At 51.1% G+C, this 25,836-nt stretch overlaps 1 protein-coding gene across 4 annotated transcripts in view; it reads left to right on the forward strand.

Annotated features, from left to right (window-relative positions):
- Nucleotides 1-25,836, forward strand: part of SDK1 (sidekick cell adhesion molecule 1) — a 961,868-nt gene that overhangs the window by 867,699 nt on the left and 68,333 nt on the right. For 3 of the 4 annotated variants that reach the window (XM_054687368.2, XM_518946.7, XM_063815201.1), the window contains exons 34-35: nucleotides 759-818; nucleotides 3,484-3,585. In XM_054687368.2, the coding sequence (XP_054543343.2) occupies nucleotides 759-818; nucleotides 3,484-3,585 (162 nt within the window). The remainder of the gene's footprint in view (nucleotides 1-758; nucleotides 819-3,483; nucleotides 3,586-25,836) is intronic. The other variant, XM_054687367.2, reaches the window with a different exon arrangement.

The raw sequence follows: 25,836 nt of genomic DNA on the forward strand, positions 1-25,836 counted from the left end.
TGTGGACGGTGCCCTCCCGCTTTCTGCCATCCCTGTGGCACCAGGGCTGCCTACCTCACGCGCCAGCGCCAGCCGCGGGGCCTTCCACGCACCCAGTTCCCTCCATAAGGCCGCGTGCGCAGACGGCAGCAGCTCCTATGCTCACACAGCTTGACCCCAGTATAGCGCCAGGCGTGATGTTGATGAATGTTGAAGACGGGAAATTGCAGCACTGGTGTCTGCACTGTTGGCACACCCCAAAGGTGGCCCTTGCTGACCACCAGACAGTTGGCATCTCCCTGGGCTCTGTCGCAAAATCAAAACAGCACAGTAGAAGGGCCCCGGGATGCGGCTGGGCTTACGCACCTGGTCGCGCAGCTCTCCCTGAGGTGGTTTGCTCGGCTCCTCCAGCCGGGGCCCCCTGCGTGAGCATGAGTCAGCTGCACCTGCCCCGGGGTGACCGGAAGAAAAGGTGTCCTGCCACTCAGTGCTCAGTTGTGCCAAAAACTAACATGTTTCACTGAATCAGAGTGGTGAGCACACCCCGCCTGTCCGGGACTGGGGTGCCTTGTTGTTTACGAGGAGGTGCGGCAGCCCCCCCAACCGGGAGCTGGTGGAAAGCTTGGGCGGCAGCGGGGTCTTTATTGCCTGGGAGGCGCAGCGTGGGAAGCGGCTGGCATCCCAGTAAGGCACCTGTCTCCCTTGTTCCTGCCGCACATCACCTGCGATGGCCGTGTCCCTGCGTGCTAACCACCTTTCTGCTTTGCTTACCCCAATAGCCCAAAGCAGCTTCAAGACGGTGAACAGCAGCTCCACATCGACGATGTGTGAACTAACACGTAAGTGCGCTCTCAGCGGGAGGCCCATGCCGCGAGGCGCACACACTGTGCCCAGAGCCAGCTGGTCTCTCAGTGCAAGGGAAAACCAGCCTGGATTAATGGCTCCAGTTCTGGAATCGCCTCTCAAACGCTGCATCTCCACATACCAAACCACCAGGGAGATAGGAAAGGAAGCTTCTAGAAACAGAGGCTGGGGAAATTTACTAATATCTGGTCTTCAAGTTTGGGACAGAGAGGAAAGCCAGATAGAACAAGATCTCTGATCTCTCCAACTTCCTTCTTCCTTTTTTTTTTTTTTTTTTAAAGAAACACTCTTTTTTCTTTTCTTTTCTTTTCTTTTCTTTTCTTTTTTTTTTTAGAGACAGAGTCTCACTCTGTTGCCGAGGCTGGAGTGCAGTGGCACGATCACAGCTCACTGCAGCCTTGAACTGCTGGCTCAAGTGATCCTCCTGCCTCAGCCCCCCAAGTAGCTGGGACTATAGGCTCATGCAACCATGCCTGGCTAATTGTGTTTTGTTGTTGTTTTTTAAGAGATGGGGTCTTGCTATGTTGTACAGGCCGGTCTTGAATGCCTGGACTCAAACGATCCTCTTGTCTCAGCCTCCCAAGATGCTAGGGCTATAGGAGTGAGCCACTGCACCCAGCATCTTTCTTTTTTTATTGTGGTAAAATACATATAACAGAAAATGGACCTTCTTAACCATTTTTAGGTGTACAGTTCAGTGGCATTAAGCACATTCACACTGTTATGCAGCCGTCACCATCATTCTCCAGAACTTTCTCATCTTCCCAAACTGAAACTCTGTCCCCGTTAAATACTAACTCGTTATACCCCTCCCCACCAGCATCCACATTCAACTTTCTGTCTCGACGGATTTGACGACTCTGGGGACCTCATAGAAGGGAAATCATGTAGTATTTGTCTTTTTGTGGCTGGCTTGTTTCATGAGCTTAACGTCTTCAAGGTCCAAGCATGTTAGAGCAGGCATCAGAACCTCAGTCAAGACTGAATAATATCCCATCGAATGAAAGACCACGTTTTGTTTCTCCGCTCAGCCTCCCTTCACCCTTTCAACAAACCACGTTGTTTCTCCTTTGATTCCCAGCTAGGGAGGAGTTTCAAAATCCAACTCAGGGGCTAGATGTGGAGCCATAATGTGATCAACTTCAACACACAGAACTTGGCTGGTTTGGGAAGTGGACCAGGCAGGAGGGAGGGGCTGGCCCTCCCCGAGCCTCTGCTGTGTTCAGGCATTCTGTAGGGGTGGGAGTGATTTGCAGGGCAGCACAGCTCCAGCATGTTGAGATACTGACTTCACAGCATGGGCGGACCCTGTAAGCATCTCTTTGAAGGCAGCCGTCCAAGGACGGGGGCCTGAGTCACGGAAGCTTTGCTGGGCTGGTAGCTGGCAGGAGGCACAATTTGCAGGCCCAAGCACACCACCATCCACACCAGCACACAGGTGCCAGGCACACACATGGGACCTCGGAAAAGCCAAGCCACCCACAGAGCAGTGTTAACCAGTGGGAGAACCTTCCAGAATGTTTTGGCTTAAAGGTCAATTATTCTCACCCTGTCACTTAGTGCGGAGCTGGTGCTTGGCCCCCTGCCCTGAGGAGTTCTCTGTGTGCAGCAGCCCACGCCTGTTCTTTCCCCGGACACGGCCGCTAAGGTCTCAGAGGCGTTTGGTTACCAGCGTCCTACATTCTATTTTCAATGCCACAGTCTTAATCTATCCGTTCATAATTTCAAGGAGAGATTCTGAACCAAAAGGCAGGCCCAGGTTATGTTATGTATTCTAAATCAGGGGTCTCCAACCACTTTGACACCAGGGGTGGGTTTTGTGGGAGACAATTTTTCCATAGACCAGGTGGTAGGGGATGGTTTTGGGAGGATTGAAGCGCATCCCATTTATTGTGTACTTTATTTCTATTATTAGTACATCATAATATAGAATAGAGTGAAATAATTCTACAACTCACCATCATGTAGAATCAGTGGGAGCCCTGAGCTTGTTTTCATGCAACTAGACGGTCCCATCTTGGGGGGAGGGGAGACAGCGACAGATCATCAGGCATTAGATTCTCATAAGAGTGCAAACCCTATTGGGAACTGCACGTGCAAGAGAGCCAGGTTGTGGCAAGGCATAAGGAGCACGTAACCTAGATCCCTCGCAGGTGCAGTTCCCAATAGGGTTTGCGCTTCTGTGAGAATCTAAGCTGATCTGACAGGAGGCAGAACTCAGGCAGTAATGCGAGGGATGGGGAGCAACTGTCAATACCATTGAAGCTTTGCTCACTTACCCGCCACTCACCTCCTGCTTTGCGACCTGATTCTTAACAGCCCATGGCTAGTGGCCCAGGGGTTGGGGACCCTGTTCTAAATCCTTTACTTTAGAGGAGGGAACTCCATGCTGCCTCTTACCTGAACACAGGATAGGATGGGTACGTCTTTTGCTTAATGGTGGTGGGTGCTTAATTAATAGGGAGGAGAGAAGGAGGGTGCCCCGGTCACAGAGGATGCAGGTATTTCACAGATTTCTAACAACCCCGCCTCCTCTCCTTGGAGGGTGCTCCTTGCTTCATTGTGGTTCATAGGGGGAAATTTGGAGAAAGAGAAGGTGGTCCTGGTGGAAGCTGATCCATGTTTCCTTCAACCCTGCAGATTTAAAGAAGTACCGGCGCTATGAAGTAATAATGACCGCCTATAACATCATCGGTGAGAGCCCAGCCAGCGCGCCCGTGGAGGTCTTTGTCGGCGAGGCTGGTAAGCTCCGTGCACCCCCAACCCCACTGCCAGAGAGGGCCACAGTGGTGGGGACAGCCAGGCTCGCTGCGGCCAAGCCCCTCAGGTGTCCAGCAGCATTCTTCCTCCTTGAACACATTGCTGTCGGGGCTGAGGTCTCCATGCCACTGGCAGGGAAAGATGGGCTCAGCTGAGAGCTGGAATTTCCTGACAGCTCCAGTGAATGGTCAAGTCTTGCTTTTGAGACCTAAAGGGTTTGTTCGGTACCTGGGGCCATCATATTTACTGTGGCTTTGCTCTACGAAAGTGGTATTAAGTCAGTGGTGATGTAGGTGTGTGGGAAATGGAACCTCGTTATCTGGAGGGGCAGACGTTTGTATCTGCATCGGTCCTTCAGTGGGCTTCGGCAGTGGCCTGGTGACAGCCCATTCTCTAGGTCTGGGAAAGCCATGTGGGCCATTGTCTCCACCCCTTTTAGATAAGTGTGACTGTTGGGTCTGATTCAAGGGACCTTGCCTTCTGTGGGGCTCACAGTGGGAAGCAACGTCTATTTTTAGATCAGATCCCGTCCCTATCCCTCTCCGGGCCCAGCGTGCCGCAGGTAATGAGAGCAACGCCATTCCTTCGGCCAAGGAGACCACAGAACCTCACCCTCCTCGCTGGCTGGTGACTTTAAAGAGTTCCCTGACTTCACATAGAGCCTGGTGTTTCTGCTCTGTTCCGCTGGTGCAGATTTAGACGGGTGTTGTTTCAGGCCCGAAATAATTAGAGTGTCCCTGAGGACAGAGGCTCGGCCTAGCAGGAGCTGCTGCATAGTGGGGAGGGTGAGATGGGGGGGCAGGGGCGGCTCGGACTGCGGGGGCCAGAGGAGGGAAACACATCAGGTGACCTTTTGCAATTGGGAAGGGTTATTGTTATGAACCAATCAATAGCACCAAGGGTCAAGCCCAGTGGATTTTTTCCGGAATGGTCAAGCGGTATTTGCATACAAATGAGGATGCGTGGAGAGAGGCATCAAGAGCATATGGTATTTCTGCCTCTCTTTGCACGAAAATATGTTCAAAGGGGTCACTCAGAGCCACCGAGGTATGGCTCAGCTTTCCCTCAGGGATGGACCTGGCTGTAGAGGAGCCCATTGAGGGCCATGGTGGGGCCGCCAAGGGTGCTGTCAGAGAGGGGTGTCAGGGTGCCATCAGTAAAGGGTGGGTGCCACTGCGGACGGCGGCCATGGCAGATTCTGTGGTCTCCAGTTGTATTCAGGTGACTGGGCCCCAGTTGGCTCCCATGGCTGGGGGTGGGTCAGCCTGTGGCATGGGGGGAGCACAGGAAAGGAGGGCCGGGAACTGCAGTGTCTGAACTGCAAGCAGCAGGTGTGGGTGTCAGAGCTCTGCCTGAGGGTCTGCCTGCGCCCGGGCATAGGACACCAGGAACCAGGGGGCTCAGGGCACTTGGGCAGGCCCTGAGACCGAGGCAGACGTCCAGAGAAAAGAGCTTCAGCAAGCGGTAGGGAAGCCAGGGGTGGTGCGGGAAACTGGGGAGTCGCGCCAGGGCCAGCCAAGCGGCAACAGGACTGGATGCCCAGAACCCGGCTCCAGCTCTATGCCCAGCGCCCGGCTCCAGCTCTATGCCCAGCGCCCGGCTCCAGCTCTATGCCCAGCGCCCGGCTCTAGCTCTATGCCCAGTGCCCGGCTCCAGCTCTATGCCCAGCACCCGGCTCCAGCTCTATGCCCTGTGCCTGGCTCCAGCTTTATGCCCAGTGCCCGGCTCCAGCTCTATGTCCAGCACCCGGCTCCAGCTCTGTGACCAGTGCCCATCTCCAGCTCTATGCCCTGTGCCCGGCTCCAGCTCTATGCCCAGCGCCCGGCTTCAGCTCTATGCCCAGCGCCTGGCTCCAGCTCTATGCCCAGTGCCCAGCTCCAGTTCTAGGGTCTGCGCTGTTGGTGTCTTAGTTCCTTCTCACACTGCTGTAAAGGGACGGGGTAATTTATAAGAAAAGACGTTTACTTGGCTCACAATTCTGCAGGCTGCGCAGGAAGCATGGTGGTCTCTGCTTCTGGGGCGGCCTCAGGAAGCTTCCAATCATGGTGGAAGGCGAAGGGGGAGCAGGCATCCCACACGGCACAAACAGGAGCAAGAGAGCGCAAGGGGGAGGTGCCACACATTTAATGACCAGATCTCATGAGAACTAAGCCATTCATGAGAAACCCACCCCCACGTCCCCATCCCCTCCCGCCAGGCCCCACCTGCACGTTGGGGATTATAGCTCAACATGAGACTTGGGCAGGGACACATCCGGGCCGTATAAGTCTGTCATCGTAGTAAGATGCGTATAACATGGAAAGCATTCTCCGTGTGCAGTTCAGCGGCATTCAGGATGGTGAGCAGCCATCACCAACATCCATCGCTGGCGCTGTCTCTTCTTCCCAAACAGAAATCCCATACCTATTAAGCAGGCCCCCTTTTCCCTCTTTTCCCATCCTGGGCAGCCTCTCACTTACTCTCTGTCACTGCAAGTTCACCTCTCGATACTTGGTACAAATGGAGTCGTGCGGTGCTTGTCCTTCTGTGTCCAGATCCTTGCCCTCGGTGTGAGGTTTTTGAGGTTCACCCGGGTTGTAGCAGATGTCGGAATTTCCTTCCTTTTCGTGGCTGAGTAATATCCCATTGCATGCATTTACCACATTTGGTGTGTCTGCTCCTCCAGGGATGGACACTCGGGGGCCTTCCCCCTTTTAGACTTGTGAGTGTGCTGCTGTGAGTGTGGGAGAGCGAAGAGCTTTTCAGCAGTGCGGAGCTGAGACAGCCCAGGTGTGGGGAGGCAGCTGCAGAGGCTATAGGTGAGCCCGGCCTCTGAGGTTAGCATCACGGTGTGATGTGGCTTCTCCCTTCCCCGCTGGGCCGCCATCTCCCTCCCCTCCCAACATGTGCATCCCTGCTCCAGCCCTCCTTTCCAGAGGCCTGCCCTCCTGCCCCACCTCCTCCTCAACACCCCCACACCCTCCACGCGACTCACCTCTGCCCAGAGGCCTGGGCTCTGCCACCTGCACCCTTTGCAGTCCCACAGAAGGGAAAGGAAAGCCTACTTGCTGTGCCCATGCCACCAAGGCCTTTTCCATGCACACACACAAACTCCACGTGGCCACACTGCACTGCTCACAGAGCTCGAAGGCGGGTGCTGAGAGTCAGCAGAGCCGGTTCCCACAGCATCACACCCACCCGGAGTGCCCTGTGCAGCCCCTCCAGTTTAACTTGGCTGAGGCCTGAAGCACCCTTTATGCATCTTTTTTTTCTTTTTTTGAGACAGCATCTTGCTCTGTCACCCAGGCTGGAGTGCAATGGCATGATCTCAGCTCACTGCAATCTCCATCTCCCAGGTTCAAGCGATTCTCCTGCCTCAGCCTCCTGAGTAGCTGGGATTACAGGCGCCCGACACCACGCCCAGCTAATTTTTTGTACTTTTAGTAGAGACGGGGTTTCACCGTGTTAGCCAGGATGGTCTCAATCTCCTGACCTCACGATCTGCTCACCTCGGCCTCCCAAAGTGCCGTTTAGGCTTTTATCCCCTGAGGAGCGGCTGCCGCTGCCCCACGACACCCTCTCTGTCCCCCTCCCTCTAGGCGGGGCTCAGATTTCCCCTCTGTGCGGTATCCTGGGTGCTTTGTGCACAGCTCTGCCTTCCCCCCAGCAGCGGGGCTGCCTTCTCTCTAATGCTGCTCCTCCCCATTAGACCAAGGCTGCTTCATCCGGAACAGCTCCTTGCCCCAGGGGTATTGCCAGAGGGGCTCAGAATACCTTTGTCATTCGGGCAAATTGAGGTTCCCAAACTTCCACAGGGCAGGAGAGCAGCTGGGGAAACCCTGCACCCAGGGACGTGTCCTGGAGACAGGGCCTCCCAGATGTGCGGAGATGAAGGCAGGTGGAATCAGTGTCTCATAGCAGGGCTGCAGGGAAGGCTAATCAGAAGCTCCTCATCCTGAGGAAGGGGAGGGAGAAGGAACGGATGGTCTCTGTCCCTGTAACAGCAGATAACACAGTCACCATCTGCCGCCCAGGCACTCATGTTCTAAGCTGGTCTTTCCATGGGGCTCCTTCCTGAGGCTCCTGGCAGTAGGGAGGGAGAGGCAGAGCTGGTAAGGGTGCACAGGCTGGCAGAGGCTGTGCGGCCACTTTAGGGCCCTGGCAGATGGGGAGCAGTGCCAGGAGCCGGGGTTCACACAAGGGAATGTAACTGCCCAGCAGGCTCCTCCTGCCTGCAGCACAGACAAAACCAGTTCACTGAGCCCATGGTATTGCAGTAAAGACAGAGGTTAATTAGAGCCCAGCCACATGGGGGAACCAGAGTTATCACTGGTCAGTCTCCCTGAGGGCTCAGAGGTTAGTTTTTTCCAGGATAGTTTGGTGGGCGTGGGGGCTAGGGAGTGGGTGCTGCTGATTGGCTGGGGATGCCGTCACGGGGTGTGGAAAACGGTCCTCATGTGCTGAGTCCACCTCTGAGCGGGGCCACAGGACCACCTAAGCCGTGAGTCGTGAGTCATGAGTCCAGGTGGGGTCAGTCCATTTTCAGAATGCAAAAGTCTGAAAAGCATCTCAAAAGATCAATCGTAGTTTCTGTAATAGTGATGTTATCTTTAGAAGCAACTGGGAAAGTCACTAATTTTGTGACCTCTGGTCACATGCCTCCTGAGCAGTGAGGGATTACTTACCCAGCTTACAGGCTGGGTGCCGTGGTTCATGCCTGTCATCCCAGCACTTTGGGAGGCTGAGGTGGGTGGATCGCCAGGTCAGGAGTTCAAGACCAGCCTGGCCAACATGGTGAAACCCCATCTCTACTAAAAATACAAAAAATTAGCTGGGCATGGTGGTGCATGCCTGTAACCCCAGCTACTCGGGAGGCGGAGGCAGGAGAATCGCTTGAACCGGAACCCGGGAGGCAGAGGTTGCAGTAAGCCAAAATCGCACCACTGCACTCCAGCCTGGGCTACAGAGCAAGACTCCGTCTCAAAAAAAAAAAAAAAAAGAAAAGAAAGTATGCTTATATTTTAGCCAAGTTCAGGCTTCTCCCATACTCCTAATCTCTCAGCCTTTTATTAGCTTTACAAAGGCAGTTTCCACCCCCAAACAAGGAGGGGGATTGGCTTTAGGGAAGGACCATTATCAGCCTTGCTCTAAGTTAAACTAAAAAGTAAATTCCTAGACACGGCCCCTGCATCCAGGTCTCTGCTCCACCCCACCCATCAGATGTGGCTTGGCTCTTGCACACCCAAAACAACTCACACATCTCCTGTGCCAGGCCTGGCAGTGCCAACCCTGCAAGTGGACATCTCAGTTGTTTGGCCTCAGCACACTCCTCCGGGTTCTGTGTTTACACTGCAGAGAGTTTTCTGGAAGGAGAAAGCCAGTTCGCCATTCCCTTTCTAGCCTCTGCTTCTCGCAGCCCAAGTACCTGCATTGTAACAACCCTAATCTGCTGAGCAGAGGCACTGCTAACGTATTGACTTAGAGCAAGTAGGCCTTCAGAAGAGGAAATTAAATTGGGCCAGCTTCCGTCCCCTCGGCTGGAAGCTTCAGAGCACCACAAACTCGTGGGCCCGAAATGCTCAAAGGCTTTTAGGAAAGCTAAGACTTTGCTGTGGTCCCATAGGTAAGCGTGCACGTCCAAGCGTCGGCTCTACTGTTTGCTGCCTGTGTGACCACGGGCAAGTCACTTAACCCCTCTGAGTCTGGCCTTGAGACCTTGTGCTGCTGTGGGGAGACCTGTGAGTGAGGAGACTCAGGTACTGGCTTCATTGCTGCCACTAAGGCACCAGTCCTGCTCATAAGATGAGTGTCCAGAATGTACCTGGCCCGGGGTCAGCCCCCAGTCAGTATTTGGTGAATGAGGGGGACCCTGGGTGAGTGACTCGGTTTGTCTGGCCTCATCTGTAAAATGATGAAATGTTCAGAATAGATGATCTCTGGGTCCCCTGAAGTTCAAATACGTGATACTTAAATCTGTTTAACCTCAGAGAGGAAGGATAATTTTTAGATTTTTAGCTGAGATTGATGCACAAGCCCAGGCACTACAAATTGGTAAAAATAATCCATCGGTAAGGACTCCAGTGTGCAGGAGGTAGGACCCAACGCCAACAAGCTTAAGCTGAAAGAATCATTATTAACTCCTGCACTGGAAGAGTTGCAGAGCCTGGGACAGCTTCAGGCATGGCTGGATCCAGCGCCCCAGCAAGCTGCTCCATGTGGCCTCTTGGATCCACTTTCCTCCTAGTTGGCTCCTTCCTTGGTCAGGCTCTTCATCAAGGTGGCCATACAGCCCCGGGCACAGAGAGCTTCCCTTTTCTGCAGTGGAAGTCCACTGGCTGTCTTCAGCCTGCCTTTAGTTGCATATCTATCCCCAAACTAGTTGCTGCAGCCAACGTCCTGAGGTGCCCAAAGCCAGGGAGATGTCATCTCTACCTGGACCACCTGGGCCAACTGTGAGGCGAGAGGGTCCCTAGAGGAGATCCAGTGCGACAGTCAGAAGAAGGGGACTCGGGCATTCACCACCACAGCTGTCCTGCAGTGCTGATGGGCAGAGTTTGACTAGGTGGCCAGAACTTTTTCTGGTGGAGGTATGGACAGTGTCTATGGGTTCCTCAGCAGGAGAGCTCTTCAGATGACCCAGCCAGAGTTCTGGGCCCAGCTCCACATTCCACAGCGTTCCGGGCACTGTGGGACCACGCTCCAGCCTTCAAGACACTCACTATTCATGGACGGGCCCTGGTCTCAGGTTAAGCCTGCACTCCTGCCCAGACCCCAAGCAGGCATCTCAGCCCCTGCCTGTATTTCCAGAGCCCCCAGGCTTCCCCCTCCTTAAGTATGTGCCCCCTCATCCGTACCAAGCTGTGTCCGCCTGGGATGACTGCTCCCTACTCCCGTCCCTGGGAGGACACACAGTCCTCCCTCCCATGCAGCCCTGCGTCCACGTGAGCCCTTGGATGGGGCGGCTGTCTTCTCTTTCCCGGGCAGGATTAGCTGTTTCTTCCTCTGCTCCAGAACATGCCACATATGCAGCTCTTTGCATATCCACCTGAGGACAGGTCTTTTTCTCTCTGAGTTCCACGAGGGCAGGGACCCCTCTTATCCCCAGAACATTAGCATAAGGCCAGAACATAGAAAACATTCTGAAGATGTTAGAGGAAGGGTGGGAGGGAGAGAAACACATTTAGACAGGAAGGAAGGAAAGAAGGGAGGGAGGGAGGGAGGGGGGGAGGGGAGTAACAAACATAGCCCAGGCCACCGGCCCAGAAGCACAAGTGACTGAGTGACCCCTGAGCTCTAAGGGGGGATGGAGCGGCTCCGGGGCCCAGGGAGCTCAGAGAGGGCCTAAAGCAAGGCTTCCTGTCCAGAGGTGCCCGGCCCAGCTCTCCTGTTTGCCCTGCAACTACTGTCCTTTCCCAGGAGCTCTAAAACAGTTAAAGCTTTAAAACAAAACGAAACAAAATAGCAAAGCTGGCCTCACACACCAAACAAAGCCTGTGGTTTTCTGTTCATTTCTGAATCCACGCTGACCGAAAACTGATCCAGCCCCAGATGTGTCGTGGGGACACTAGGGGCAGGCAGGTTCTACCCACTCTGCCCTGGGGGTCCTGGCGCAGACAAGCATGGCCGCCAGCCCAGCTCCCAGGAACTGCAAGAGCAGGACCTCCTCTCCTGGAGCAGGGCCCTCCGACACCCACCCCGGCTGCTGGGACCCCTCGTGCACCTTTGTTATCCCCAGGGTCGCTCTTTAGCCAGAGTTAGTGGCAGCTGCCCCAGGACAGAGCCTCCAAATAAAAAGAGGTGCTGTGTCCCCACGCAGGCCGTCTCCTTGGAGCCTGTGGCCTCGTGGTTCCCTCGACCCTTAGCTCGTCCCCGGAGCCGGCTCGCCTTCCCCACCTGCTGAGCCCTGCCACTGATGGTTCAGGTCACTCGGCGGTCCTGGGGGCTTCTGGGGCTTACATCTGGGAAGCTGGGTTGGGGTGAATCAGGAGGAAGGGCTGCCATCAATGAGTAGAGCCCCCCACTGCTCCAGCTTCCTAGGGAGAGACCAGAAGCCCCCAGCCCACCTCACCAAGCCCGCAAATGCTGTGAGCATGCCTGCTGTCTGCCCAGTGAGTCTAGGAGGCGCCTCAGAATCTCCTGGGCCCCTACAGACAGTGCAGGTGCAGGCATGGCCCTTCTTTGGGAAGGAAGGCGCCCCTCCTAGCCTTCTCCTCCACGGGCTTTCTCCAGTTCTTGCCCTGTGCTTTGGGGTCTAGTAGTAGCCAGACCTGGGATTGCCACCCCTGGCATCTGTAGCCTCCTTCTGGGGGCTGCAAGTAGTAGGGGCTCCAGCATGTCTACCTAGGAGGGGCTCAAGAGCCACCCTGTGGTTCGGAGTGGGGCTTGGGACCCATCTTGACTGTGTTTGCAGCGTGGGTTGTGTGCATGTCGGGTGCGTTATGTCTGTGTGAGGGGCTGTGGGAGAGGACAGGTGGGCTCGCTGCTACATGAGGCACGGGGGGCCAAGGCCAGGGATGAGGCAGGGGGCACCTGAGGCAGTGGGCAGGGCTGGGTCCCATGTGGGGGTAAACCTCCATATATAACCCACGGCATTATTACCATTATTTTCCATCATCCAATACATTTGCACTAGACTATGGGTCCAGCACCTTGCTATTAGAAATGAAGGTACTCTGTACACTGTTACAAATCTTTTCCAATGTCTCCAGTGCCTGCCTTGGGATAAAACGCTAGAAGCAGAACTTCTGGTCCAATGACATGAACATTTTTCACCTTTGAAATACTTCAGCTAATTGACACCCTGCAGCGGTGACCAGATACAGGGCTCAGGATGCATTCCTCTTTCCTCCTGCTTTTAAATCTTTCCTAGTTTATTAGGCAAGAAGGTATCTCATTATTATTTTCCTAGATGGGCTTTTAAATGACTGGTCTGTGATTAAATGCCTGCAGAGCTCATGGCTATTTTTCTCATGGGGGTCTGTTACAAGGTAAACTGAGACACAAAATGTTAGAAGAGTTTATTCAAGCAGACAGCAATTCATGAATCAGGTAGTACCAATCCAAAGGTGGTTTGGGGTTCTGCGAAGGGAACACAAGGGGAAAGTTTTTATGGTGTGAGTGTGGGAGCTGGACAAAGAAAATACTTGATTTAAGAGTGTGTTGTTGCCTTCTTCAGTCTCAACTGTTAGAAAATCCCTAGTTGTATTGGTTTTCATGCTGCTGATAAAGACATAGCCAAGACTGGGTAATTTATAAAGAAAAAGAGGTTGAACGGACTCACAGTTCTACGTGGCTGGGGAGGCCTCACAATCATGGTGGAAGGTGAAAGGCATGTCTTATATGGTGGCAGGCAAGAGAGAGTGAGAGCCAACCCCTTATAAAATCATCAGCTCTTGTGAGACGTATTCACTACCATGAGAACAGCATGGGGAAAACCACTCCCATGATTCCATTCTCTCGCGCTGGGCCTCTTCCACAACACGTGAGAATTATGGGAGCTACAATTCAAGGTGAGATTTGGGTGGGGGCACAGCCCAACCATATCACTAGCTGTATATCTGCCTTTAGTTGCATATCTGTCCCCAAGCTAGTTGCTACAGCCAACGTCCTGAGGTGCCCTCAGTAAGCTGTTGGCAGCTTCTGATTGGTTGGGCTTAAGTTTTATTTTTCTTTAATATGGGCATTTACAAGAAATAGCCCAGGTTAAGTTTTGTTTAGGTTTGCAGAACCAGCAAGTTCAAGGTTGTCTCCACAGCTTAATGGGCTTTGCTCAGGGGATTCTCAAGCCTGGTCTCCATTTTATTTTATTTTAATGGGTCTTAGTGTTTTGTGTTGATTTCTTAGAGCTTCTTATATATTAGGGATATCATGTTTGATCATGTCTATGGCAAATACTTTGTCTTTAATTTTATTGTGTTTAAGTGGTTGTGTGCTCAAACCTCCATATCTGAGGCATCTCTCCTTCCCATTTTGAGACCAAGTAAATATTCATCCAGATTTTTTTCATAATTTTCATGGTTTTATGTTTTCCATTAAACTCTTTGGTGAAAAAAAAAAAAAAAAAAAAGATACTCTTTCGTCCTCCTGGAATTAATTCTGGAGCCTGGCATGAAGTGAGCTTCTAAATAGATCATTTGTTTCCAGAGAAGTTTTTTCCCCGAAACCATCTATTGATTTTTAATTGCTTTGTGATGCGTCTCAATCATGGTTTAAATTCTTACACACAGTCAAGTCTGTCTGAGGACATTCCTTCGTTCCACAGACATCTTTACTGTTGCCCTGGTACTTCTAAAGCTTCCATTTACATCAGTTTATTACACATTTTTTTCATGTTTAGGAGAGCTCGTCTTATTCCTCTTTGTTTTCTAAAATTTCTCAGCCATTCTATGAATTTTACAATCATTTTGGCAAGTTCTCAAAAAAAAAGCAAATGCTCCTGGGATTTTGATGGAAAGGTATTAAATAGTAAAGGGCTTTGGAAATCCTCGCCGTCCTCTCCTTTTCGTCTATTCGTGCTTGCTCCCGGGAGCTGGCTGTCCCTCCGGCACTGTGCTGCTGGGCTGGCAGCGCTCCTGGGGCAGGTCCTGCTGTTGCTTGTCAAGTCATTCCTGGCAGTTTTATTGCGGCGGTTGCTGTGAGTCTGGATATTGTAATGGCTCGTCCCTGCTCTGCCCACCACCAATCGCAGCTCAAGGCTGAGGCTCCCATGGTTACTCAGGCATGTTAAATATTAGTCCAGCAAAAAGAGCAACATAGGTTTTCCCCAAAAAGGGAGCCAGGACTTGCCTTTTTTCCACACCCAATGGGGAGTGGCTGCCAAGCTCAGATGAGAGCCGAGTGTCCAGCACTGTGGCCTTTAGCCCCGCAACTTTCACCAAAAACAGAAGACAGACAGATACCCACGCTCAGCATTTAAAATCACTCGGCGGGCCAGGCATGGTGGCTCATGCCTGTAATCCTAGCACTTTGAGAGGCCAAGGCGGGTGGATTACTTGAGGTCAGGAGTTCGAAACCAGCCTGGTGAAACCCCATCTCTACTAAAAATAAAAAAGTTAGCTGGATATCGCTTGAACCCAGGAGGCGGAGGTTGTAGTGAGCCGAGATTGTGCCACTGCACTCCAGCCATGGCAATTGAGTGAGACTCCGTCTCAAAAAATAAATAAAATAAAATCACTTGGTGGCTTTAGGTGGTGTTTGGTTGCTCCTGGTGTACATGTGGCTGTGAAAGACAGAAAAGTGTCTTGAAAATATTTGTTTGCTGTTTTTAAGAATGAAAAAATTGTCGTACAATATGGGTCCTACCTTTCTTCTAAGTGCTCCAAGTTTTTAATTACTGTTGGTTGGAATGAGAGAAAAAAAAAAAAAGCACAGCTTCTAGCTGTTTCAGCTCCCCCTAGTGACAAATAAAGCCAGTCCTAGTGCCTATTAAGTGAAATTAAAAGGCTTCAGTGACGCCAGTTTGAAAACATGTGTTTGTAGGGAAGAGTGAATGGCACCTGTTTACAGGGTAATTAACGTCGCAACCCCGACTCCACAGGCTGCACTGTCTCATCATCGACGTTCCCAGGGCTCCCTGGGTAATTATTAACATATCACGCGATAATGACATTGTGCAAACCACAGGCCGCACCTGTCATTTCTGCGGCCACAGTCTCTCCAACTGATGCCGGTGGGCTGTGCTGCGTACAGGGCTGTCTACACGGTCCTGGATGATGGATAAACATCTGCCGAGAGCTTACTGTGCTGGGCACAGATGGTCACCATCCCCTGGGTGGGAACCGTTGCTCCGATTCACAGATGAGAGTGATGAGTCAGCTTTATCCGGAGTCCGCAGGGGGCTCCCCAAGCGCTATCCCACCCTCTGGGCTCCAGCTCGTGTTGTTTCAGACGTTCCCTTCAGGCACAAATGCACTAACAAGCCCTCGCCAAGAAGTGCAGAGTGGAGAGATTGTGGGATGCAGGTGCCTCCGCCATGGGGGATTCTCCAGTGCGCTGCACCCGGCCCACAGCGGGCTGTGCACAGGCACTGCTGACTGACTGGGAGCTTGGCCCACCCCTTCCCCATGCCAGGGAGTATTTCAGGACTCACGGCTTCCTTTAGGCTCTCTGCAGCATATGCTATCCCGGGACAGCCTCTTGCCGAAGGGCGGGTGATAGGAGCAGCTTCTCAGAGAGCTCCCAGGACGGAGCTGTGGTGCCCCTAGGCAGACACAGCCCCCGAGGGAGGATGGGCTTGACACCAGCCTCATCAATGCTGGGCCGGAGGGTGGAGGGCGGGGAGGCTCCTTGCCTACAGGTGCGAGCCTAGCCAGGCTTCTCTGGGCGGGGGCTCTCAGGGAAGCCTCTGGGGCCTGTGTCCACCCATCCTCTACACTTCTGCTGGGGTGACCCTTGTGAAATGCAAATCCTATCCCCTCACTTTCTGTTTCCACCCTTCAGGGGATCCCTGTTATGTATGCGGGAAAAATCAAGCTCACTCCTGAGACTGGCCCCAGGGACTCTGAGGTCCTGCCAGGCCAACCCCGCGGCGGTCACAGTGGGTGTCCTCCTGGCCCCCAGGCCCTGCCCCGCCGCGGTCATGGTGGGTGTCCTCCTGGCCCCCAGGCCCTCCCCTGCCATGGTCACATGGGCGTCCTCCTGGCCCCCAGGCCAGGGTTCCCTTTCGTGCTCAGGCTTCACACGCACAGCCCGGCAGATGCCCAGGAGGCCTTGGTGGCGGGCTGGTAGTATTACTCATCTGACGTCCATCACTGTAGACAAAGGTTGTGGAGCATCGCGCAGTGCCCGCTGCTGCATTTGGAAAGGCTCCCGCACCTCTCACCATCCTGAGTTTCACTCCTTAGCCAGCTTCTCTGGGATCCCTCCAGGTCGCCACGCTGGCAGCCAGTGGAGGCCTTTCTTCAGCACCCACTTGCTCAGCAACTTGCTGGCACCGAAGGGAGCGAGAGAGCCCCGAGGTACTGGCCTGCCCTTCAGCTGCTCCGCCAGGGAGAGGGAGGATCACCGGCCTGGGCCTTTGCGACCTTCTCTGGGGTTGAGTCTGCAAGGGTTAGGGTCTCCTGTGAGTGGCAGAGCTCAGGGTGGATGGGGGGCTGCAGGTGGGCTCTGCACCATAGGAGAAGCTGGGCTATCCCCACAGAGGAGGGAAGCGCCATCTCCACAGGTGTGGCCAGGCAGACCACCCCTCCCAGGGCCGCGCATCACGCACAAAAGTGGGGTTCACATCCAACCCACTGTTGAGAGTGCACCAGAACAGCAGATTTGAAAGGGCTTTGACGGCAGTTTCTCACCCCACCCCCAGGCCTCTCTCAAACCCTCGCCCTGCTCCTCCTCTCTAGCCACACTCTCTTCCGAGAGAACTCTTCCCCTCTTTGCCTGTTTCTCTGTTGTTTAACTTCTAGATAGGGAAATCTCAAGCATACACAGAAGGAGACAGACAAGTGCAGGTGCATCACACTCCTCACAGTTGGCCTTAGTGTGCTTCGTAGATACTGTGTCAGTTACAGATGGAAGGTTTGGGGCAGCCCTGCTGTCAGTGCCATTTTCCCAACAGTACGTGCTCACTTTGCGTCTCTGTGACAGCATCTTTTTTGCGGTAAATTTTTTGTTTGTTTGTTTTTTGTTTGTTTGTTTGTTTATTGAGATGGAGTCTCACTCTGTCGCCCAGGCTGGAGTGCAGTGGCGCTATCTTGGCTCACTGCAAGCTCTGCCTCCCGGGTTCACGCCATTCTCCTGCCTCAGCCTCCCAAGTAGCTGGGACTACAGGTGCCTGCCACCACTCCCAGCTAATTCCTTGTATTTTTAGTAGAGACAGGGTTTCACTGTGTTAGCCAGGATGGTCTCGATCTCCTGAATTCATGATCCACCCGCCAAAGTGCTGGGATTACAGGTGTGAGCCACCGCACCCAGCCAATAAAGTATTTTTTAACTGAGGTATGTACCGTGTTTTTTCAGAGAATGCTTTGCACATTGAACAGATTATGGTATAGTAGAAGCATAGCTTTTATATGCACTAGGAAGCCAAAACATGTACATGACTCCCTTTTTCAATGATCTGGAACCAAACCCACAATATCTCCAAGACCCGCCTGTGTGGAGAACACTCCTGCACTCACCACCAGCTCAACCACAAGGCACCATGGCCAGTCTGGCTTCATCCAAACATCCACCTCCTCCCCTCCCGTGTGAGCCTCAAGCAGCTCTCAGACATCATATATAGAGGTTTACAACATCCTATCATTTTATTCACAAATACTTTTACTATATATCCCTATAATGACTCTTTAACATATGTATTAGGATTCTCTAGAGGGACAGAACCAATAGGCTATATATAAATATATAATATATAAAAATATATTATATAATATATTATATATAAATTTATATATTATATATAAATATATTAAAATATATATAGTATATAAATATATTAAAATATTTATATATAAATATATTAAAATATTTATATATAAATATATATTAAAATATTTATATATAAATATATATTAAAATACATATAAATATATATTAAAATACATATAAATATATATTAAAATACATATAAATATATATTAAAATACATATAAATATATATTAAAATACATATAAATATATATTAAAATACATATAAATATATATTAAAATACATATAAATATATATTAAAATACATATAAATATATATTAAAATATTTATATATAAATATATATTAAAATATTTATATATAAATATATATTAAAATATTTATATATAAATATATATTAAAATATTTATATATAAATATATATTAAAATATTTATATATATATATAAAGGGGAGTTTATTAAATATTAACTTACCTGATCACAAGGACCAACAATAGGCTGGGATATTGCCACTACTGGGGATGAGGAAGCTGTTCCTTCTGGCAAAAAAGGTTCATTAGAGTTTACAAGCTCAGTGTCCCCAGCTTCATCAGGGTCCTCCCACACATCCCCATTCCAAGTTGCAGAGTCCCATTCTTTTTCAGTCAATGCCCTCACTTTAATAGTAGACACCTGGCAAGGCTGTGCATGCACCTTAACTTGCAGGTCAGCCACTCACATGGTAAGAGCTTGTGTCTGTTTTTCCACAATTTCAGCTCTTTCTCTACAGGAGTGAAGACTGTCACTCAAGGCAATCTTAGCAGATTTGAGACTCAGTGTCTGCTTCTGAAGCTGGGAGACAGAATCCCTGAGTTCATCATTTTCTTTCATCACTTTGTGCATTGAACTTAGGAGCAACCAACCAGCTTCATTATGTTTCTTGGTTCTCCACACATGGTCAAAGGTATTATGTATAGAGTCCCTAAACCCCTTGCCTCTCATGAGCGGTGAATCAGGAGTGTCAGATGCATTTATTTTGCATAACTCTCTAAACAAGTCATGCCAAGGACTATCAGCATTCTCCATACTACTAGAAGTAGAGTCCTTAGCATTTTTGGATCTAATCATATTAAGCAGCCAACTCCAGAAACCCCAAAACCAACAGAAGAACTCCATCCTGAATATTCTGTCTCTCTAGAACCACTCCTGGTACCAAAATCTGTATTAGTCAGGGTTCCCTAGAGGGAAAGAACTTACAGGAGAGAGAGATATATATATTTGTGTATGTATATATGTATATATGTATATATATGTGTATATATAGGTATATATGTATATATGTATATATATATGTATATATACATATATGTGTGACTATATGTATATATGTATGTGTGTGTATATATGTGTATATATATGTATATATGTGTGTATATATGTATATATGTATATGTATATATGTACATATGTATATGTATATATGTATATGTATATATGTACATATGTATATATGTATATGTATATGTATATATGTATATGTATATATGTATATGTATATGTATATATGTATATGTATATATGTATATGTATATGTATATATGTATATGTATATATGTATATGTATATATGTATATATGTATATATATGTGTGTATATATACTCCCATATATATGGGAGTTTATTAAATATTAACTTACACGATCATAAGGTCCCACAATAGGCTATCTGCAAGCTCGAGGAGCAAGCAAGGAGATCCAGTCCGAGCCTCAAAACTGAACAACCTGGAGTCTGATATTCAAAGGCAGGAAGCTTCCAGTATGGGAGAAGGATGTTGGCTGGGAGGCTAGGCCAGTCTCACTCATTTCACGTTTTTTCTGCCTGCTTTATATTAACTGGCAGCTGATGAGATGGTGCATGCCAGATTAAGGGTGGGTCTGCTTTTCCCAGCCCACTGACTCGAATGTTAATCTCTTTTGGCAACACCCTCACAGACACACCCAGGATTAATACTTTGAATCCTTCAATCCAATCAAGTTGACACTCAGTATTAACCATCACAATGTATAACTACAAAGTCATTCTTACACCTAAGAAAATTATAATAATCGCTTAGTGTAATCGGTTAGCTAGTCAGCATTTGAATTCCCCTGGAATTTTCTGCTCTGACAGCCCACAGTTCTGTCCTTCTAGACTTGCCAGCCCTAACCCATGCCATTGAAACCATGATGCAAATCAATGAGCTGCTTTAGAAAAAAAAAATTTGTATTTTTAATTGACATATAATAATCATATACATTTATGGAGCACAAAGTAATGTTTACCATGTGGAATGATTAAATCAGGCTAATTAGCATCTGCATCACATCACATTCTATCACATTTTTGTGGTGAAAACATTTAAAACCTACTCTTCTAGCAACTCTGAAATGGTGCACCGTGATTTCTTATAGTCACGCAATGCGCTGCTTGTTGCAGAGTCCAGTGGGTGCTCGCGTCCCCGGTCTTGCCCTGGCCTTTGATTTGAGGCCGACTCCTTGCCTGGTTTCCAGAACACTCTGCCCTGGCTGCTGCAGCTCTGCTTCTCTCTGGGGTTCCTTGGGGCTCAGCTTTTCCCCGGTCCCTCCCCCACGTCACTCTCCATCCTCAGCTGCCTCTGGAGCCACAGCTCCCAAATGAGTCCCCTCCCGCCTGGGAGTCTCTTGGGGAACCCAGGCCTGTGATTCCCACTGTCTGCCTGGCATCTCTGCCGGGTGGACCCACAAGTTCCTTGACCCAACTTGTCCAAAATTGAGTTTCTGTGTAGTAGCCAAGAGCAAGCACTTAGAAGCCAGAATGCCCAGGTCTGGCTCCTGGCTCCGTCCCCATAACCCTGGGTAAATTACTCCACCTCCCTGGGGCTCAATCTCCTTGCCTGCAGGGCTGCAGAGAAGACCAGATCCACAGAGGGCCCTCGAAGCAGTGCCGCAGGAGCTCTGCCTGGGGATGAAGCTGTCGCTGCTCCTCCCCAGCCTCTCGGCAGCAGCAGCCACGGTGGCAACAAGCCTGCTCACATGTGCCCTTGGGAGGGTGCCTCCACCCACCCCAAAATCCATGACAGAAACCCCAACCTCAGCCCAAGTCTCTCCACCACACCCACGCATTACATATTGTCAGAGGCTGCTTTTGCCCTAGGAAAGCAGCTTTGAATAGTTACAGTGAAGCCCTTCAGTCCCTCAAAGCTTACCACCCTTACTGTCCGGACCTTTACTGGAAGTATCGTTACGTCCAAGCCTAGAGAAGCGGCGTGGACCTTAGAGCAAGGCAGATTCAGGTTTGAATCTAGCTCATTATGGGGGATGTGACTTAACCCCTCGAGGCCTCGGCTTGCTTGGTCCCCTGGTCACTGCAACTGGTGGATTCCAGGCCCTTGCCAACAGGTCCGCCTCTGTCACTCTTCTCCCTGTTGCAGCCCCGCCCTCACTCAGACCACCCTCTGCAGCCTGTGTCCTTGCAGGAGCTCCTCCGGGCTGGGTCCCCACACCCTGTGCACTCCCTAGCTACAGCCAAAGCCATCTCTCTCATGTACAGCTTTGACTGTCTCACTCTCTGCTTTCAAACCTTCCCAGAGAAACCTCTGATCTCTAAAGCCATTCAGTCCCCTGGACGTGCTGTGCCATGTCTTCCGGGCCTTTGAACACACAGCCTCTTCCACCTCAGCTGCTGGCCCCTCCCTGCCCCTTGCTCTCCACGCCGTAACTCTCCTCTCCACTGTTCAAGTCTCTGCCTGGATGCACCTGGCCAGGGGAGCCCTCCTAGGCCCAGGCACTGCCTGGGGAGCTCTGCTGCTCACGCCCACAGTGCTCTGGGCTCATTCCCAGCACAGAGCCCACCCTGAGGGCTGGAATTGCCTGCTGACCTGCCCGTGGCCTGCTCTAGACCATGCACCACGTGAGGACAAGTGGCTGATGCCATCCCAGGCACACAGATCCTACCTCATGAGCCAGTGCTTCTCACGGTACCTAGCGGAGAAGCATTCGGAGAGGATTTATCCGATGGATGTTGACTCTTGGCTAACAAGGGCTGCCTCTCTCCATCCCCTGACTCTTTAGGACAAGACCAGAGATGCTAAGGCCATAGCTAGGAAAGTCAGGCCCTGGAATGAGACCGTCTAGGCTTGAACTCCAGCCTTGCTTCCTGTTGGAGCATGCTATTTAACTTTTCATCTTATTAAACAGAAATAATGGGAGTGGCCTCCAACGATCTGCTGTGCAATCCACACGGGTAAACATGAAACCTTGGCCTCCTCTCCCACCTGGGGTTAGAGCAGCGAGGAGACCCAGGCTGGCCAGGACAGAGACTGGTGGTACTTTGCCCTTGTTAAGAGTTCTTGGGGCCAGCCGTGGTGGCTCATGCCTGCAATCCCAGCACTTTGGGAGGCCGAGGTGGAAGGATCGCTTGAGCTCAGGATTTGAGACCAGCCTGAGCAACGTAGCAAGACCTCATCTCTGGAAAAAAAAAAAGAAAAGAAAGAAACAATTAGATGGGTATAGTGATGCATGCCTTTAGTTGCAGCTACTTGGGAGGCTGAGGTGGGAGGATTGCTTGAGCCCGGAAGGTTGAGGCTGCAGTGAGCTGTGATCGTGCCCTGCACTCCAGTCTGGGAGACAGAGCAAGACCCCATCTCAGAAAAAAAAAAAGTTATTTGAAAACATTCTCCCGCAAGGAGAAAAAGAATGGATGCTTCGCGGTCAAGGCCTAATAGCCAGCCGGGCCGGGCTTGTGTGAGGCTGCAAAACCCCATCCGCAGCTTCTGCGATGGTGGACAGGGGAGCGGAATGCCTGGTGCTGGCGTCAGGCTCACTGTCCTGCAGCTCTTTGCTGGCCTGGCCTGTTCTCCACCCCCGTTTGCTCCTGGGTCTTGTAAACAGTGTTCCTTTGACCTTCCCCTCGAGGACCAGAGATCACCTGGTGTCTGGCGCAGGCGCTCCTGGCCTTCAGATGTGGGAGGACTGTAAGAATCTCAGGGAGACCCCCACCCACTGCTTGCGGTGGTCTCCTTTGTCATAGACGACAGGTGCTTGCCACACGCAAGCAGAGGCAGGGCTTAAAGGTTACTCTCATTTCTCAGGTGAGAAAAAGCAAAGTGCAGGTGGTTTCAGAGGGTCCTCCAGGAATGCTCAGCTCATCCGTGGGACCAGGACGCACAGGCCTGCCCACTGCATCCAACGCAGCGAGGCCCTGTGGAATCAAATCAGCACTGAGACAGAGGGCTGCAGGACATGGGCACTGAGGGCGTGAAGCCAGCCTGTGCCCTCCTGGCCTCACTTGCCCCGTAGGGCCTCTCATGTCACATTACCTGCCTCTGCGGAAATGTCCTGTAGCTCCTGTTTCCTGCAGGGTGTCACAGAAGCGCCACCTTCTGCTAGTGGCCCAAACCCATCACACACTCCCCTCATTTGCCCCTCACAGAGTGGTCAGAACCTACTGCCAGTTCCCACTGCACCCCTGACAGCTCTAGGGTTAAAGGATGGGGACAAAGTCACAAGGGTTTTGGCTGGGACACCTGGGCCAGGTGCTTTGAATTCTGCCCCAGGGCTCTTTGCACTTGGTGCACCAGCTCCCAGTCAAGGCCTCTGCTCTCATCGCAGCCCTCCTGCACTTCCTTCCTCTGCCTCGGAGCAGGATCTGCAAACAGCTCAGGGGCCAAGCCTAGCCCATTACCTGTTCTTGTAAATAAAGTTTTATTGGAACACCGCCACACCCATGCATGTTGTTGGAGGCTGCTTTTGCCATAGAAGGTGGAGTTGAATAGTTGCAACAAAGCCCTTACATCCCTCAAAGCTTAACATCCTTTTACTATCTGGGCCTTTACCTAAAGTTGTGCAACTCCCACCTTAGAGAAGCAGCTTGGACCTTAGGGTTAGGCAGATCCAAGTTCATATCGAGCTCATTCTGAGGCCTCTGACTTAACCCCTCGAAGCCTCAGCTTTCTTTTTCTTTCTTTTTTCTTTGCTTTTTTTTTTTTCCTTTGAGACAGAGTCTTGCTTTGTCGCCCAGGCTGGAGTGCAGTGGCGTGATCTCGGCTCACTGCAACCTCCGCCTCCCTGGTTCCTGCCATTCTCCTGCCTCAGCCTCCAGAGTAGCTGAAATTACAGGCACGCACCAGCACGCCTGGCTAATTTTTGTGTTTTTAGTAGAGACAGGGGTTTCACCATGTTGGCCAGGCTTGTCTCGACCTCCTGACTTCAGGTGATCCACCCTCCTCGGCCTCCCAAAGTGCTGGGATTATGGGTGTGAGCCAGCGTACCCTGCCTCAGTTTTCTAAAAGGAGAATACAGTCTTTCTCCAACAGGTTGAATTTTGTGTGTACAAACTGCATATAATGCAGTTAATGAGTTAGGGGCTGTGGGTTGCACCGTGGAGGAACACCACCGCTTGTGATGCCGTCATCATCTGTGAGGACCCGGATCTTCCTGTGATGGGGACTCACTCTGCGGGCCAGGAAGCACACACAGTCCACAAGCCGCAGAGCCGGTTGGCTCAAGTGTCTTTTAACTTTGTTTATCATAACAGTGCATGATGATGGCTATTGAGCTGATAAGAAGGTGGAAGCACTATTTCCTGATGATGGGAAGCAAAGATCATTACTGGACGAAATCAAACGCCAGAGTTGTCTAGCAGTATTGAGGGTTCAGAGCTAACCTTTAAAATGGAAATATCTATAGGACAAATATGTTTGTTATCATGAGTCTGAAGCTCTCTGGCCTCATCCTCCTTTTCCTATGGAAACAACTGCTTTTAAAACACAGTCTTTAAAGCTACTCGGTTTGTTAGGATTGCAGCTGCCATGTCACAGCAGAGCAGACTAAGGCCATCCCCTGGGGCTATGGAAGGAGAGTGTCCCCTGTCCCAGCCGCCACACCTGTGCTGCTCTCAGCCCCTCACCTGGAGTGCTCTGCCTTTCTCTCCACACATCCCTGTGCTCAGTCGGAACTTAGAGCACACAGCAACTCCTCCTCTTCTGTGTTCTTGAGGCACCTGTACTCAGCGAACCACTCAAATTAACCCATGCACAGTTCTAGAATTCTGTCATCCTCACTGACACACCTGCCAATAAAAACCCCATCTCTACTAAAAATACAAAAATTAGCTGGGTGTGGTGGCGGGTGCCTGTAATCCCAGCTACTCAGGAGGCTGAGGCAGGAGAAGAGCTTGAACCCGGGAGGCAGAGGTTGCAGTGAGCTGAGACTATGCCATTGCACTCCAGCCTCTGCAACAGAGTGAGACTCCATCCCCCCACCCCACAAAAAAAGGCCAGGAGCATCTCTTAGATTTCCTCTGCGTACCTGTAGTGCCCTGCGTACCTGTAGAGCCGGGTCTGGCTGTGTGTAAAGACATGTGGACCCTGACAATGGGTTATCACCTGCACACCCACACCATGAAATCCAACATTCATGGCAAGGGCTGCACCAAACTCCAGGTGGTCTTGGAGACTTCAAAATGTGCAGAGGCTTGGCTGAGGCCGGCACCTTCCTAGAGGAGCTGGAGCTACAGCTGGGATGTATCAGTCATCTGTTACCACGCAGCAAATGATCCCAGTATAGTAACCTAAAACAACACACATCTCCTACCTTGGTTTCTGTGGGCCAGAAATCTGGGCATAACTTAGGTAGGTCCTTTGCCTTAGGGTCTCTGGCACAGTGTCAACCAGGCCTGTGGTCTTCTCTGAAAGTTCGACCGGGGAAGGATGCATTTCCAGGCTCACCCATGCAGTTGCTAGTGGGATTCCATTGTTCGTGGACTTTTGGACTTGAGTTCCTTGCCATGAAGGGCCTCTCCATGGGCCCTCTCACAACATGGCAGCTGGCTTCCTTAGCATGGGCTGGCCAGACCACAAGAGCAGGTGAGCAGGAGAGATGGCACAGGCTCTT

This window comes from Pan troglodytes, chromosome 6 (genome assembly GCF_028858775.2).
Source record: "Pan troglodytes isolate AG18354 chromosome 6, NHGRI_mPanTro3-v2.0_pri, whole genome shotgun sequence".
Taxonomy (NCBI): Eukaryota; Metazoa; Chordata; class Mammalia; order Primates; family Hominidae; genus Pan; species Pan troglodytes.